General features: G+C 41.7%; 1 protein-coding gene across 1 annotated transcript in view; it reads right to left on the minus strand.

The window, feature by feature from the left end:
* med12 (mediator complex subunit 12) overlaps nucleotides 1–14,086 on the minus strand; it is a 20,194-nt gene that overhangs the window by 2,471 nt on the left and 3,637 nt on the right. The window contains 28 exon segments of the mRNA XM_083891403.1: nucleotides 125–199; nucleotides 700–911; nucleotides 1,005–1,146; nucleotides 1,730–2,095; nucleotides 2,244–2,393; nucleotides 3,261–3,396; nucleotides 3,550–3,659; nucleotides 4,174–4,375; nucleotides 4,481–4,642; nucleotides 4,805–4,968; nucleotides 5,058–5,129; nucleotides 5,401–5,580; nucleotides 6,176–6,312; nucleotides 6,573–6,686; nucleotides 6,783–6,893; nucleotides 7,588–7,708; nucleotides 7,810–7,954; nucleotides 8,045–8,272; nucleotides 9,062–9,193; nucleotides 10,168–10,331; nucleotides 10,429–10,572; nucleotides 11,266–11,384; nucleotides 12,253–12,397; nucleotides 12,662–12,835; nucleotides 12,953–13,012; nucleotides 13,100–13,329; nucleotides 13,538–13,664; nucleotides 13,933–14,064. Coding sequence (XP_083747529.1) covers nucleotides 125–199; nucleotides 700–911; nucleotides 1,005–1,146; nucleotides 1,730–2,095; nucleotides 2,244–2,393; nucleotides 3,261–3,396; nucleotides 3,550–3,659; nucleotides 4,174–4,375; nucleotides 4,481–4,642; nucleotides 4,805–4,968; nucleotides 5,058–5,129; nucleotides 5,401–5,580; nucleotides 6,176–6,312; nucleotides 6,573–6,686; nucleotides 6,783–6,893; nucleotides 7,588–7,708; nucleotides 7,810–7,954; nucleotides 8,045–8,272; nucleotides 9,062–9,193; nucleotides 10,168–10,331; nucleotides 10,429–10,572; nucleotides 11,266–11,384; nucleotides 12,253–12,397; nucleotides 12,662–12,835; nucleotides 12,953–13,012; nucleotides 13,100–13,329; nucleotides 13,538–13,664; nucleotides 13,933–14,064 — 4,254 coding nt within the window.

Below are 14,086 nucleotides of genomic sequence, written 5' to 3' on the forward strand. Positions count from 1 at the left end.
ATCAACTTTCAGCCAGAGACATGCGAGTGTCTACTTTGAAGAACGTCTTGCTCTCCTTGGAAAATAATCATCTCGCTTATTTTCAGTAGACGATAAATGGTGAAAAGGATCTTTCATCAGTTACCTGTGATGCCTGCATTGGTGTGTATGGTTGGTTGGGTGTTATCTGTCTCATTTGCTGCCCCATCATGCTCTGATTCTGAAAAGAGGGGGAAAAAAAAGCAAGTCATGAAATAATAATTGGATTCAGAACACTTTTTTCCACATTCTCGTCTGAAATTATTTCTTTCAACAATTCTGCTGGTCTGCTTCCAATTTAAGCAATATTCTTGTACCTTTAGTGGATCTCGAGGTAAGATCTTTTTTTGTGTGTAATAGCCTTCATCACTAGTTTTACATCACTTCAAACACACCATTCCCTTCTGCTGAAATTTAACTATAAATTCCACAAAGGAAACAGACAAGACTACATTAATAAAACAGGGTTATCCAATTTCCCTGCAGAATGGTGAAGTCTATAACAAACCACACACACACCACAGAAAGTTTAAAAAACACTGTGGAGAAAAATGAGTTAATTTTCCAGGGAACCTTTAGGGAATCCAACATCCAACATTCTGCCGCAGCTCACAAGGCTACTCAGTTCAAGTGGACTTAATGAGACGATGCCTCTTGAGCTGTCAGTGAAGACTGACTCACCAGTCTGACCTGTAGCTGATGGCGCAGTATCTGGCTCTGCGGCAAGGCCTGCTGGGGTTTGTAACCCATATACTGCTTTTCCATTCCCATCATGCCTGGCATGCCTCCCTGCATGCTGGGCATCATTCCTGGGTGGCTGGGCCGAGCGGGCATCATTTTATTCATCTGTGGGTTGCGGGCAGGTCTGTAGGGAGGTTCTAAACCAGGACCACCTGTAGAGGAAGAAGGAAAAAAAAATACATAAACCACGCGTCTCAGGACATTATTTCAGATATTCTTTCAAACCAATATTGCTGTGAACTGACCTGGAGGTAGAGGCTGGTTCTGTGTGTACATGCTCATGGCCTGCTGACCGTACGGCAGCCTGCCATATGGGTGGGTCTGCATCAGGTCGGGTGGCATATTCGGCACGTAGCTCACACCGCCTGGTTGACGGTTCACATACTCCTGGAGAGAAAAAGTATTTTAGATCGCTTTGCAGAGACATATACAACCTATCAAAAGTTTGGGCTCACTTAGAAATGTCCTTATTTTTGAAGGAAAAGCACTTTTTTTCCAATGAATATAACATTAAATGAATCAAAAACACACTCTATACATTGTTAATGTGGTAAACGACTATTCTAGCTGCAAACGTCTGGTTTTTAATGGAATATGTACATAGGTGTACAGAGACTCATTTCCAGTGTTCTAATAGTACATTGTGTTTGCTAATCGCGTTAGAAGGCTATTGAATGATTAGAAAACCCTTGTGCAATTATGTTAGCACAACTGAAAACAGTTTTGCTGGTTCTTTGACGAAAGGGCAAAATTATTTTGAATAAAAATCATTATTTCTAATCTTGTCAATGTCTTGACTATGTTTTCTATTCATTTTGCAACTCTTTTGATGAATAAAAGTGTTTTAATGGAAAACACAAACAAATTGTATAGGTGAGCCCAAACTTTTGAACGGTAGTGTATGCATTTGTCAATGACAAGCGTCAGAAAACCACATTATGCTAAAAATCCTTAATAAGACATAACAGACCTCAGTCTTGGCAACAGGAGGTTTCTTCTTCTTGTTGGATTTCTTCTTGTTCGTGTCAGTTTGCACACCAGGAACATTCTTCTCTGGCTTGACTGCTTCCATCATCTTCTTCTCCGGTTCCTGGGAGACGGGCGTCAGGGGTTCCTCCTCTTCGGGCGGCAGAGGCAGCGGCTCCAGGTAATAGCTCCGTGGCTTGGGCTTCTGGTGCGTGTGGTAGAGCAGGAAGCGCTGCTGCTCCTCAAACTTGGTGACCTTGCGGTCAACGCGCACCGTACCGAACCAGCCCCAGGAGAGAGGGGCAGAGTGTTTGAGACCCTCAAACACATCCCACGGAGAAATCTTCTGTTTGGTTGACACTTGAAGGCCCTGGAGGAACAAATGCATAGAGATCATATTTAAATTAAATTGTGTGAGATCAGTATAATATTTAATTTAACAAGGAGGATATTGGCAGACAGCTTTTCATTTTAACTTGAAGACACACATTATAATCAAAGGTTATTTGCAGGCTCACCTCTTTCTCAAAGCCAGCTATCTTGTTGCCCTTTGTGTCTATGAGCGACCCCTGAGGTTCACAGGTAATGACATCACGGGTTTGCTTGGGCAGTGGCAGTAGCTGGCGCACCTTTTCCAAACTTTCTGACTGTCGATCTCCGAGTTCTTTCTGTGAACGCGAAAGGAATCAGCCAATCGAGGCAAGTGTGAGTTAAAAATCAGGATTCAGCCACCCTTTCCCACTGTCAAATTGAAGCACTTACTGGGCTTTATCAAGGTCAAATTTTCACAATTTTCCAGTATTTATACAAATGCATGCATACTCGGAATGGTAATTATTATATTACATTAAAAGGAGACTGCATTTTGCAATGAATAAGCAAAATTCTGTTAATAATCAGCCACATTCGCAAGAGAGATCCGGGCAGAGCAATTTTCGTTTCGACTCTACCACTCTCTTCCATCTAAGAAGCAAACTATTCAGTCAGAGTATTTTCAAGCACTTAATCCAACTTTAAGCACTTCTCAAACATTAAACATTAAAATTACAGCACTTTCAAAAGGTTTCATGCACCCGTACAAATCCCATTAAACAATTAAATATCCTCTTTTTCAACCTCAAATTTTAAAACCATTTTCATACCAAATAAATTCACTTTTTTAAACCCCGGCACCTATGTTGTCAATCAGTTTATAAGGAGACCATCTTCACTTTTGAGCGAATTGCTTTGGGTCTTTTTGACTGAAGACGTAATCAATTCACCTTCACAAAAAGTTTTTTCAAATTTTTTCAGCTGTGCATATTTTCTGGTTTCTTTGCTCCTCATAACAAAGAAATCATTACAATTGTATTATTTTGGATTGTGGACAAAACAAGACATTGGGAAACATAATTTTCACACATTTTCTGGACCAAACGATTACTTGATTAATCGAGAAAAGAATCGACAGATTAATCAATTATGCAAATAATCGTTAGTCGCTACATTGAACAAAACCCATTTGCAATAAATGAGAAGTGCCCTGCTGCTCTTACCCTGAGCTTCTTAACCAGGTTCATATAGGCTCTCTTATTCTCCTCCATGCTGCCCTGAGAGATACTGGACATGTCAGCAGCCAGTGTGCCGTTAATCAGCACACTCAACATGTCCAACACAGTTGTGAACAGCTCACTGTTGGGAGAGAAGCAAATGGGGGAACGAGGTCAGGCAGATCAGGTTACTGGCAACAATCTGCTTTGAAAGAACAGCGTTAAGTGTCCAGTTAGATGGATACTGTGTGGGCTGCACTTTGGCACAGGGATTTTTCACAGGGACGCCACTCACTTATTGGATTGCATGTCCACCGTGCCGCTGCTGATGATGTCGAGGAGGAGTACTGCCCATTCAGTCGTCTGCTGGGTGCTGCGCTGCACCGTGTCAAACATACCCCCCACCTATGAAAGGAGAGGACGTGTTTAGTCAAACTGTGTGTGTGATGGACAGGGGCTTAAACAATTCATAGCACAAATAACTCATTTTTATACTCTTTTGATGTTTGGTTGCATTAGAAGTTAAGTTTGTTCAGTACTTCTCAGTAGTACTTGGTATTATAGTAAGTATTTAAGCTATGATTACTCAAATGCATGTGATTTTGACCCAGGTTAATTTATGAAAAATAGATGGTTTAGTGAGACAATGCAGCTAAAGTAACTGATGTAGGTTTAGCTAAAATCTGTATGCACATAATGAGTGGATGAAATGTCTAGGTACTACATTTAGGCAGGAGTGACTATAGATCTGACTGAAACTGTAAGTATTGAATAGCCTAAAACCACAGATTTTATAAGTACAGGTGTAAAATATCCAGCAGGAAGAATAAAAGACAAAAGGCCCATCCAATTTCATGACTAAGAAAAAAAAGATTTGAAACAGAAAAACACAGATTGTGCGTTTTTGAGAAATTCTTACAAGATTCAGCCGTAGCTTCAGAGCCTCGTGCATCATCTGCTTCGCCTTGCAGTCGTCCTGGTATTGGTCTTCTCTCCAGTTGGTGACGATCTGCTGCACCTGGCTGTAGAGCGACGTGAGAAGGCCTTCCCTCTGCTCATCCTGCCCCTTCAAGCAGGTCAGCACCAATGACAGAAACGGCTGCTGACTCAGCAGGGACATACTGAGGGAAGAATAAACATTGTATTTAATAAATCTGTGAGATCAGCTGAGACAATGGTACACATTTAGAACATTTTTATTCCTTTTAAAGGTGGGTTTTCTTTACCTTTTCTGTTTCTGTCTGTCCCTCTCCTTACGTGAGGAAGAGCCCAGGTGCTGCCCTTTCTCCAGCTCCTCTCCGGCTGCCTTCAGCACATGGCCCTGTACTGAGGTGGGCAGCTTGGCAATCAAAGGAGCCACGAGCCAAACACCTGACCGCTCTGAAGAGCTGCAAAAAAAAAAATTGATGAGACTTTAGCGTCATTGAATGCAACATGAAAGAGTTATAAAAATTGTTGTTGGGTGAGTGGAAATAAATAATACAGATAAAGTGTGTGGATAAGCTTCTATCTAAATCTAAATATTCATACAGATAATGGAGAAAAAATACCTTAAAATTGGTTTCATCTTGGTTGTGGTGCTGCTGCTGTTTGAGGTGGAGCCGCCTTGTGCCGCTGCTCCGTTCCCTGAGGGGTTACTGGAGTTCATCTCAGCTGATTTCTGAAACACCTCTATCGTGGCCTTGGCTATGTTCTCCAAGAGCGAGTAGAGCTCCTATTGTAAAAAATAATCGAGCACTTGTCAGATCATTTTCACAAAGACAAACACTTATTATTGCACCTGACCTGAAACCACAATCTTACATTGTTTGTGCTCTGTTTGATCATCAGCTGCAGCTCCAGGGACGACTGTCTCATCGTCCATTGGTCCATGTTCTATGAAAGAAGAATACATTCATGATTTTCCCCTGTCTACAGCCAGAAGGGGGCAGCAAAACTTCACAGCTCTGAATCAGAAAAGTGGCTGGAAGTTTAAAGAGAATAATTAGTGAAGGTCAAGACCAATGTGTGTACACACAAACACACACTGGCCTTAAAAGGCGTCAAATTATTCTCTTTCAACTACTACCAACTTTCCTGATTACTGAACTTTCACGGGTTGAAAAAGAAAGATGAAAAAAAGAGAGTCAGAGTTCATTTTTCCTACCTGTAGGATGCGTTTGATGCGCTGTCTCTGCGGGTTGTCACCATCATCGCTGTCCAACTGGCGGTGAGGATAGCAAATGAGCTGCAGCAGCCGCTGGGCCTGAATGTTCACCAGCACTGGGTCCTGGAGGGCACTGCTGTCCTCAGACAGGGATTTAAGGCAGCGCTCGCCAACCCATTCCTGCAGCACGAGAATTGAAACGGAGGGAAAATAAGAGGCAGAAAGAGGAATGTGGAGGCGGTCAGTAAATTAGACTTCTTTTCACTAGGGTTGGAAATAAAAAATCTATGTTAAAAGAGGCGGTGATTCTGGGGATTGTAAATTGTAAATCATATAAAACGAGCTCAAATGAAGTGGGTGGCGATGAAAACAGGACAAAGGCTCAATTCTCAGGTATTGAACTGTACGTGGAAGAGCAATGTGAGCCAGAAAAAGGTGAAATGTGTCTGATGTCTCACAGCACGTTCAATCCTCTGAGCTGCTGCCAGCTCTCTCTCCAGCTTTTGCATCCACGAGGCATAAGTGACTTGTGGTGCATCTCATTCTCACTCTCTATACGTTCTTGGCTGACTGCTTTCACAGATATCTTAAGCAGAAGAGCTTATATAAGCAAATATAGAAAGTTTGTCAGACAGAAAACTGCTCACTGATATTATTGCACTTCCAAAGTAAAGGCTGCACTGGTCCTCACGTCTTTTACTTATTTCTTAACACTTGTCAGTATCTCCGTTTTCACGTTTTTCTATTTCACACCGTCATTTCGACTCGTTCTCACCTGCTGGCAGATCGTCTTCAGAACATACTTTGCATACACATCTAAGCTTGCAGTTTCTATGGAGACATTGCGTCCTTCAGATATGTCATCCAGGCCTGCAGGGTGTGACAGTCCAGATCCTCTCAGCTCCGCATCACCTTAAAACACCAAGACCAGAGTGAGTGAGTGTTAAGAATGAGCTTTGATGAGGAAAACAAGCTGAATTTAAAAAATATATAATTTAACCTTTTTTCATATTATAACAATAAAGCAAAACAACAAGGTTGTTATAGTGTTAGAGTTTGAATTTTCACAAACGCAGTCATCTCTCTGAGCCAATGTGTGAAACGGGTAAACGGGATTCACTGCAGCAGGTCTTACCCTCAAACTTATTTTTTTTTAAAATGACAATTCTTACCCAGCATGAAAACAGCTTTTAGGACAGCAAACACTGCTCCGACAACAATGCTGTTCTGAGAGGCTGCGAGAAGGTGGCGATCGCAAGACGACCGGATACCAACTGCTGCTTTATCTGCAAAGCCAACATACCATTCGTAAGTCACATTCACATAGACACAATAATGGAATTTCAACACAAGATAAAAAATTTTTTTACTGTGTTCACTACCTGACTTGACACCATCTTGGGGCACAGGGTTGCGCTGTGGCGTTTTGAAAAGGTGCAGCAGAATCCTGCAGGTGAGTCTGGCTCCTGGCTCAGAGTCTTGCTCACTGCACGCTGAAGGTAAGTACGGACATGCACGCACTGATTAGAGACGAGTATCTTCTCGGCACATAATTAACATGAACTCTGAATTTAAAACGTATCCTGAACAAATATCAACTCAGTCGGCTGTTGTCAGGAAAGATGGGAGTGAGAACAGAGAGTTTAGCACCGGCCAGAGCTGCTGGCAGCTGGCATGGTTAGCACTGTTATAAATTGAGCCAAACCAAACCAAACGGCACGGCTGAATGGGGCTTTGTGGCCATGCTGTCAGAAGAAGGATTACCCAGCCGGGAGAAAGAGACTCCTCTCTCTCTCTCTCGCCAGTGCACACAGCACATCCAGGTTTCATGGAGCCTGATCAAATATGCGGTGTTTACTCTAGTCTTTGACAGAAGTAATGTATTATACAGTGTTCCTTTCCGTGAGCCAAGTAGCAATTTACTATTCACTAACCTTACAAATAATTTGATTAAAAATTGTGGATAACATTTGTGGATACATGAAAAGGTTACATTTCATGGAAACATAACTGAAATTAAACCTCTCCCAGTCAAAATTAATAAAATTAATGCAACAGAAATTAGCTAAAAGTGCTAAGATGTGAAAAACAGGTTTTATAGAATAAACCTCTTCTTTATTCTGCAGTAAATGAATTGTCAATGCATTTTAGCATAACATGATGAGTAGATTCATAAATAATGTTTACCTGCATTGAGGAGGGAAGGAATAGCCACACATCGAACCAAGTCTTCTAGGAGTAGGCACTGTCTAGCGATGAGAATGGCGACAAACGTTGCCAGAGAATCATGGAAGGACAAATCGCTCACCTGAAGCACATGAAAGGGAAAAAAACACATTGAGAGGACATTAATAAAACAAAACAACAACAAAAAAGGGCCAGATAAACGACTAAGAAAGCACAACTTACATCCACGTTACATAGTAAATCATTGAAGCCACAGTTGCCGTTGTTAGAGGAGCAGCAGAGAGCCTTGAGGATGCCGAGCCACTCTGCACTCAGAGAGCGACAATAAGCCGTCAGCTCCGCACACAGGATGCCGATATCGTTCACCCTGGAGGAACATTACACAATGTTAACACAGTTCAACACATGGGTGTTGAAAAACTGAAGATAAAAACACGTAGCATGGAAAGAAGAACACCTCTCAGGGTCTCGATGGTCCACACACACATCCATGAGCACATTACAAACAAAGCTGTAGCGGTTGGCTGGGCTGTCGTTGAGGATCTTCCCCACCATGGAGTGGTTGAAGTTGTGGGCCGACGGGTTGGCGATGGCCTCCATCATGAACACGGGATCCCAGAGCATGTTGGAGTCTGACGGGTCGATGTTGCAGTAGATGGAGTTCTTCACTTTGGAACAGAACTCACTGAACGCGGAGGACGACAGAGCAGAGAGTAAGAAATACAGAGTAGAAAAGAGTAAACATTAAATATCAAAAAAGGACACAGGGATGGTAAATAAAACTGAATACAAATACTAAAAATATTACTGGACTCTTGCTTCTTTCACACTAAAATTAGCGGGTTCAGCAGACTTTTAAACCCAGGTGAAGATGCCAAAAAAACATAATTAATAATTAACACCTTCCCCATTGTCGTTAATTGACCTGGCAATTTTTTTCACCCCTGCATCACACATGCATGAAGAGTGACAAAACAGATGTTCCTGAAAGAAAATAGACTCGAGCGATAAATATCACAGTAGTTACCATTTTGCATCTTTGGCTTCAGTCTCTGCTTGACTTTTTTAGATGGTCTATTAATCAAATAAATTATATTGAGCGCTGTCCCAAGTTTTAAAAAGTAAGTGCTACTAACATTAATGCTAATGGCTATCCCAACAGCCTGAAGAACACATAACATTTCACCAGAAATGGACAAAGCAGACAAAGCAAAAAACAGCATGTTCACCTGGGTCTTAAGTTCCCACTGAATCCAATCAATGCTATAGCAGCAAAAAAAACTGTGTGCATTGTGGAGTCGTTTAACCCGAGAGTGAAAGCCAATAAAACACATTCCCACAGGTGAAAAACATGTGTGAACCTGGATTTACTGTTCACTGTTTGATAATGTTCCTTCTTGAGGGATTTGTCTTGTAAAAAGGAAATAATAAAAGGAATTAAACACCTTCAAACACCTGACGATGTTATTCTCACCTGAAGATCTCACCAAACTTGTTTTTGAGGTGACTACAGGAGGTGTAAAGATCGTAAAGGTACGCCAAGATGCAGCGCTCAGCCGAGGAGCAGTCTGCTGGGTTTACACCTGATTTCACCACGATGCGCAACCTAGGAGACACACATAGCACATGTTACATTTCAGATGTTACATTTCAGCTGCATATGTGAAGGAAACATGTGGCAGTTGATAGCTTTCTTACCAAAAGATGGAATAAAAGGACTGATACCATTCTTAACTTTGCATTAAGACTTTGAACAGGAGGAAGGGGATAATCTCACCACAATCTACAATTTAGCAACTCTAAAGCAAAGTAATCAAGTAAACCTGTAGTTAAACTGAAATATATAACAACACTTTGCTGGCTTAAGGCTGGTTACATGCCAGACTATTTCTTGGACGGGACATACAGAATCCAGGAGAAATCCTCCTGCACATACTCCCACAGACAATACAAAATGATTTATGTACAGTATACATGAGGCTTGTGTTACCTTTGTACAGAGTTAGATTAGATGCCGTTACCTCCTCTTTCCAGTCTATTTACCTCAAATGTCTTGGCAACAAAGTAAATGAGGGTATTTCTCAAATTTTATTCTACTCATTGTTTGGCTTTTAGTCAAACAAGTCATCTTCCTGTGACATTTCACATATTTTACTTGAAGTTGGAGGCTTCATATCAGCTACATTCTATAAAACACTTGAGGTATTTAACTACCACTTAATCCAAAAGTGACTTCAAACAACTTTAACAACAGAATCAGCTAAAATTCCTGAACTACAAGCATCGCAAGCAACCGAGAAGAAAACAAGTGTCCCGTCAGCAGTCCTGTGACAAAAACAATCCACATTATTCTTTAACTGCAAATGTCCTTCCTTTATATCACTGGAATTAAAAGTTTAATTGATGTCTTAACCGTGCCAACATCCCTTTAGGGGGGGAATTAACTGAACCACTCCTTGGCTCACTTGATTTCACAATAACAACAAAATGTAGGGAGCCCGATTATAAATAAACTCCATGGCAGAATTTGACTTCTAGGGAATCTTTTTTGGTAAACGTCACAGTTTAGGATTTACATACCCATCAAAGACTTGTGCTGTCTGCTCGGGGTTGAGAATGAGGCAGGAGTGGTACCTCCTCAACACCGCTACAATACACAGACACAGGCTGGTGGTGTAGCTGCCCACCAGGCTGGACGACTTCAGCAGCAGCTCGGCTTCCACCAGACTGAGCTCGTTCAGAAGCTACGATACACACAAACACACACACAGAGCAATGACTGAAAAAAAATATCAAAAAAATCAATAGTGAGAAAGGTTTAGGTGATGAAAGTGTTGGTACCTGAATAGCAAAGTCTATGAGGCCACTAATGTTGAGGGAGTACTCCATGAGGTCAAAGATGAACTGAATGTGCTGGACCAGAGGCAGGTGATATGACATTCCTAAGGCAAAACTGGTGATCTGTTCCAGCACGTTCCTGGACACCTGTACACAAATGAATCATCAAATTGATCATTGACATACAAAAAAACCCCAAAGATTTCCACTCCCTGTGGAAAACACATGTTATTCTAGACAGACAATGGGTTTATTAGCCCATTAATAACTGTGTAATTATAAAGAATAAATAAAGTTTCTTCAGAAGTATATTGAACAGAGAATCTTTCTGTTGAAAGAGGAAACTTGGTCCGACATAAGACACCAACTATCACCTGACAGATCTTATAATCAAACGGCTTTTGATCGCTTCTTACTTTGGAAATCTGTTTCACTTTCATGCAAACTTCACCCTGGGACTATTAGATAGCTTAAATTAAAAAGTGCTTAAAATGGAAATGAACCTCAGCGTCATTTTTTTTTTAAAATGCAAAGTGTTTCATATTTTATAATTCATGCGAAAGTATCAGGTTTATTGCATTTGGGATCAATCGCATCCTCCGTTACAATCTGGACTATCGGAAATTTAAATACATTATGTTGTGCTGGGTTTTTAAGTTACAGTCACTTAAGTGCATTATCTATTCAAATTGTATTCAGACATCTCATGAGGAAAAAAAAATCTAATTACACTCAAATCACATTAACATTCAAATGAGGCATCTTGGGAGCCCCTCTTGTTTTAGGCTGCTGGTATTTGCATTAATCAACTCTGTGACTGGTGAGGTTATCTAGTTTTACCTGTGAGGTGACCTGGTGCTGGTCAAAGTGAGAGAGGTGCTGGAATTTGGAGAAGATATCCTCTGCGGTCGGAAAAGCCTCCGGCTTACTCCTCTTCCTCTTTTGTCCTTCCTCGCCACCTGCATATGTGGACAGACGTAAAGTAGAGAAGAGGATTTAAAAAGTAAGAAAAGAGGCTGTGACTCTGGACAGGTCAGTGGCGTTTCTTTTCCAGTCTGTCGAACAGGCCGGCCGTGAAATCGAGTTAAGCCAGTGGCCTGTTTTTCTGATTTTCCTTTGATTTAATGCTTTCCTGCAAAAGGCACCGCTGTGAGGGCAGTGGAAGTAAAAAGGAAAATGGTTCTTTTAATTTATGAAAAAAACACAGTTGTGAGCCGAAGGTCATTGCGAGCAGGCAGAAATATGCCACGTTGCCATAATGCACTGCAATCTATGCAATTATAACCCTGAAAACCTTAAATCACCTTAATAAGGTCACGTGTATCTGAGATAAAGTGTCTGCAAACAGATGAGAGCTATTAGCATAGAAATTGAGCGGAAAGAAGATCGAGTATCGCAACCCCCTAAGGTCAAAAAAGAAAGGGAAAGCATGTTCTTTTAAGAAGGGTAGGAGAAAGACAATACAAATGAGAAGTATTCAAAAAGAGAAATGGTGTTTTACAAACATCCAGGCACGATAAAGTCCCTGCTTCCCACAAAACATTATATTTAATATGATTTTTTAAATACACTTAGAGGATTATTCTTACTGTCAACTGCAGGGATAAAATCCTCCTTAAATCGGCCGACACTTAGAAACTCCAAGGCAATTTAACTGACATCGTTTTCATTTCTTAACGTGAAAAATAGGTGAAATAAAACGGATGAAATGTAAAATCATAAAAGGCAGCTGGCTGCCAGACAAACTGCTACAGTAATGTAAAAGATCAGCTAAATGGGAAATGTGGGACATTAAGCATCAGTCAAATGCTGATAAAATTGAGTTACCCGTTTCTGCTGTGCTTTTGCGGTTGAGCACCTTCAAGATGTCTTTGGTAATTTTCTTGATGGTGTGTCGCGCTTCATCTCTTAGTTTTCCTACGCCGTACAGGACCACTAACCGCTGGTTGCACTCGTGGCTGGCGCTTTCCTCCTACAGGCGAAGACAAAAAGACAGAAACACCCTCATAAACTGATGCACTTGATGACCTGAGCAATGATGTGGCTCATATGAGTATTTCATTTATAAAACAGAGAAGTTATTCCATTTAATGAATCTGTGAATGGGACACAAACAAACTCGCCCTTTTCACCTCCCCGTGGCAGAACTCTGGCTTTATTTAACTTCCAGTCAAAACAAATTATTCTCTAAAGAAGACATTTCAAATCAAAACAACAAAAATATGAGCTTTCTCACCTGAGGAATGGGGAAGTGAGTGGCATACTGAATGTGGCGAGGTTGCTCGTACAGCTGAGGGAAGGCCGGGTCCAAGCCTTTGTCCTTACAGCCGACCTTGCTGTCCTGCTCCAGAGCTGGCTTCTCTGGAGATGGGCTGCCCTTCGACTCGCAGTGCATCGGCGGAGAAAACATCTGCAAGGCAAAGAGAGGCTGAAATTACTCCGCACAAGAGGAGACACGCACGATGCCAAACAACAATAACATTTATGAGTGCGTGATGAGAGGAAACATTTTCCATGGTGTATTTACCTCATCAAAATTAGCACTGGAGTTGTGATCGATTTCCATGGACTCCGACAGACCGGCATCCTGTTGAAGAAACCATAATCTCATTGTTAACCATTTGCACCTCTCTGCACTGCACAACACCAACAAAACAAGAAGGTTCAAACATGCCTCCATCTTGACACTGCTGCCTGCCTCCTGCTCCTTGCGCTCTGATTCATCAGAGGGCTCATCGCTGGGTGACCGTGGGCGCGGTAAGTGGGAGTCTGAAGCCAGGTCACCGCGGGAAATGAGCGTGCACATGTAGATGTTGTGGGAAAAGACATCGTGACGGATGAGCTCACAGAAGAGCAGCACCAGGTTGGAGAACTCCACTCGTTCACTTTCATTCCCGGGCTCCGCTGCACGGGAAAAAAAAAAGAAAAAAAAAAGAGGATTTGAATAATTCAGAAGCAGGTTTCCCTTGCCAAATAATTCATAATAAATATCCACTGGGTAATGGAATCAGAGGCAAAGACAAAGGGATATAAAGTTCCTTCAATATTAGAAGTTTGACGCATTTGAGAATCACAACAGCAGAAAATTACAGCAAAATGAAGAAAGACTCACTCAGTGTGGGAGCCTGAGTATCAAGGAACTGCAACAGAACATCCTGAAAAACTGGTAGTGTAGCTGCTGAGAGGGAGCCAGATGACACGGAGCCTTTCTCATCCACCACCTCTGACTCACCACATCTCTGTAAACATGCAGGGGAAAGAGACAGCATGTGGCAAAGAGCCTTTCAGTGATACGATGCGTAGAGTGGAGGAATATCAGCTGTCAATTTAAAAAACGGACAGTGTCATGCGGCAGATTCCTATCACATGTTATACTTGTTTCTCGGTAACATATTCAGGCTTCAAAAAATGAAATGGAAATGTGACAAGGAAAACTTTTTCTCTGTATGAACTGCATAAATACTCAGGGCTCTGACATGTGGTGCAGATGAGGTGTGCATTTCTTACCTCTGCTTCTATTTCAGCCTGTCTCTTTTCCAGCAGCTTAGCCACCACCATGGCTCTGTGTCTGCCAGAGCGCTTACAGCACACTGCCCATTCACAAAGCAAGGTCACCACGGCGTCGTCATCTGGGGACATCTGGACAGAAGCACGCATTATC

Source organism: Microchirus variegatus (genome assembly GCF_963457635.1).
Source record: "Microchirus variegatus genome assembly, chromosome: 6".
NCBI classification, from domain to species: Eukaryota; Metazoa; Chordata; class Actinopteri; order Pleuronectiformes; family Soleidae; genus Microchirus; species Microchirus variegatus.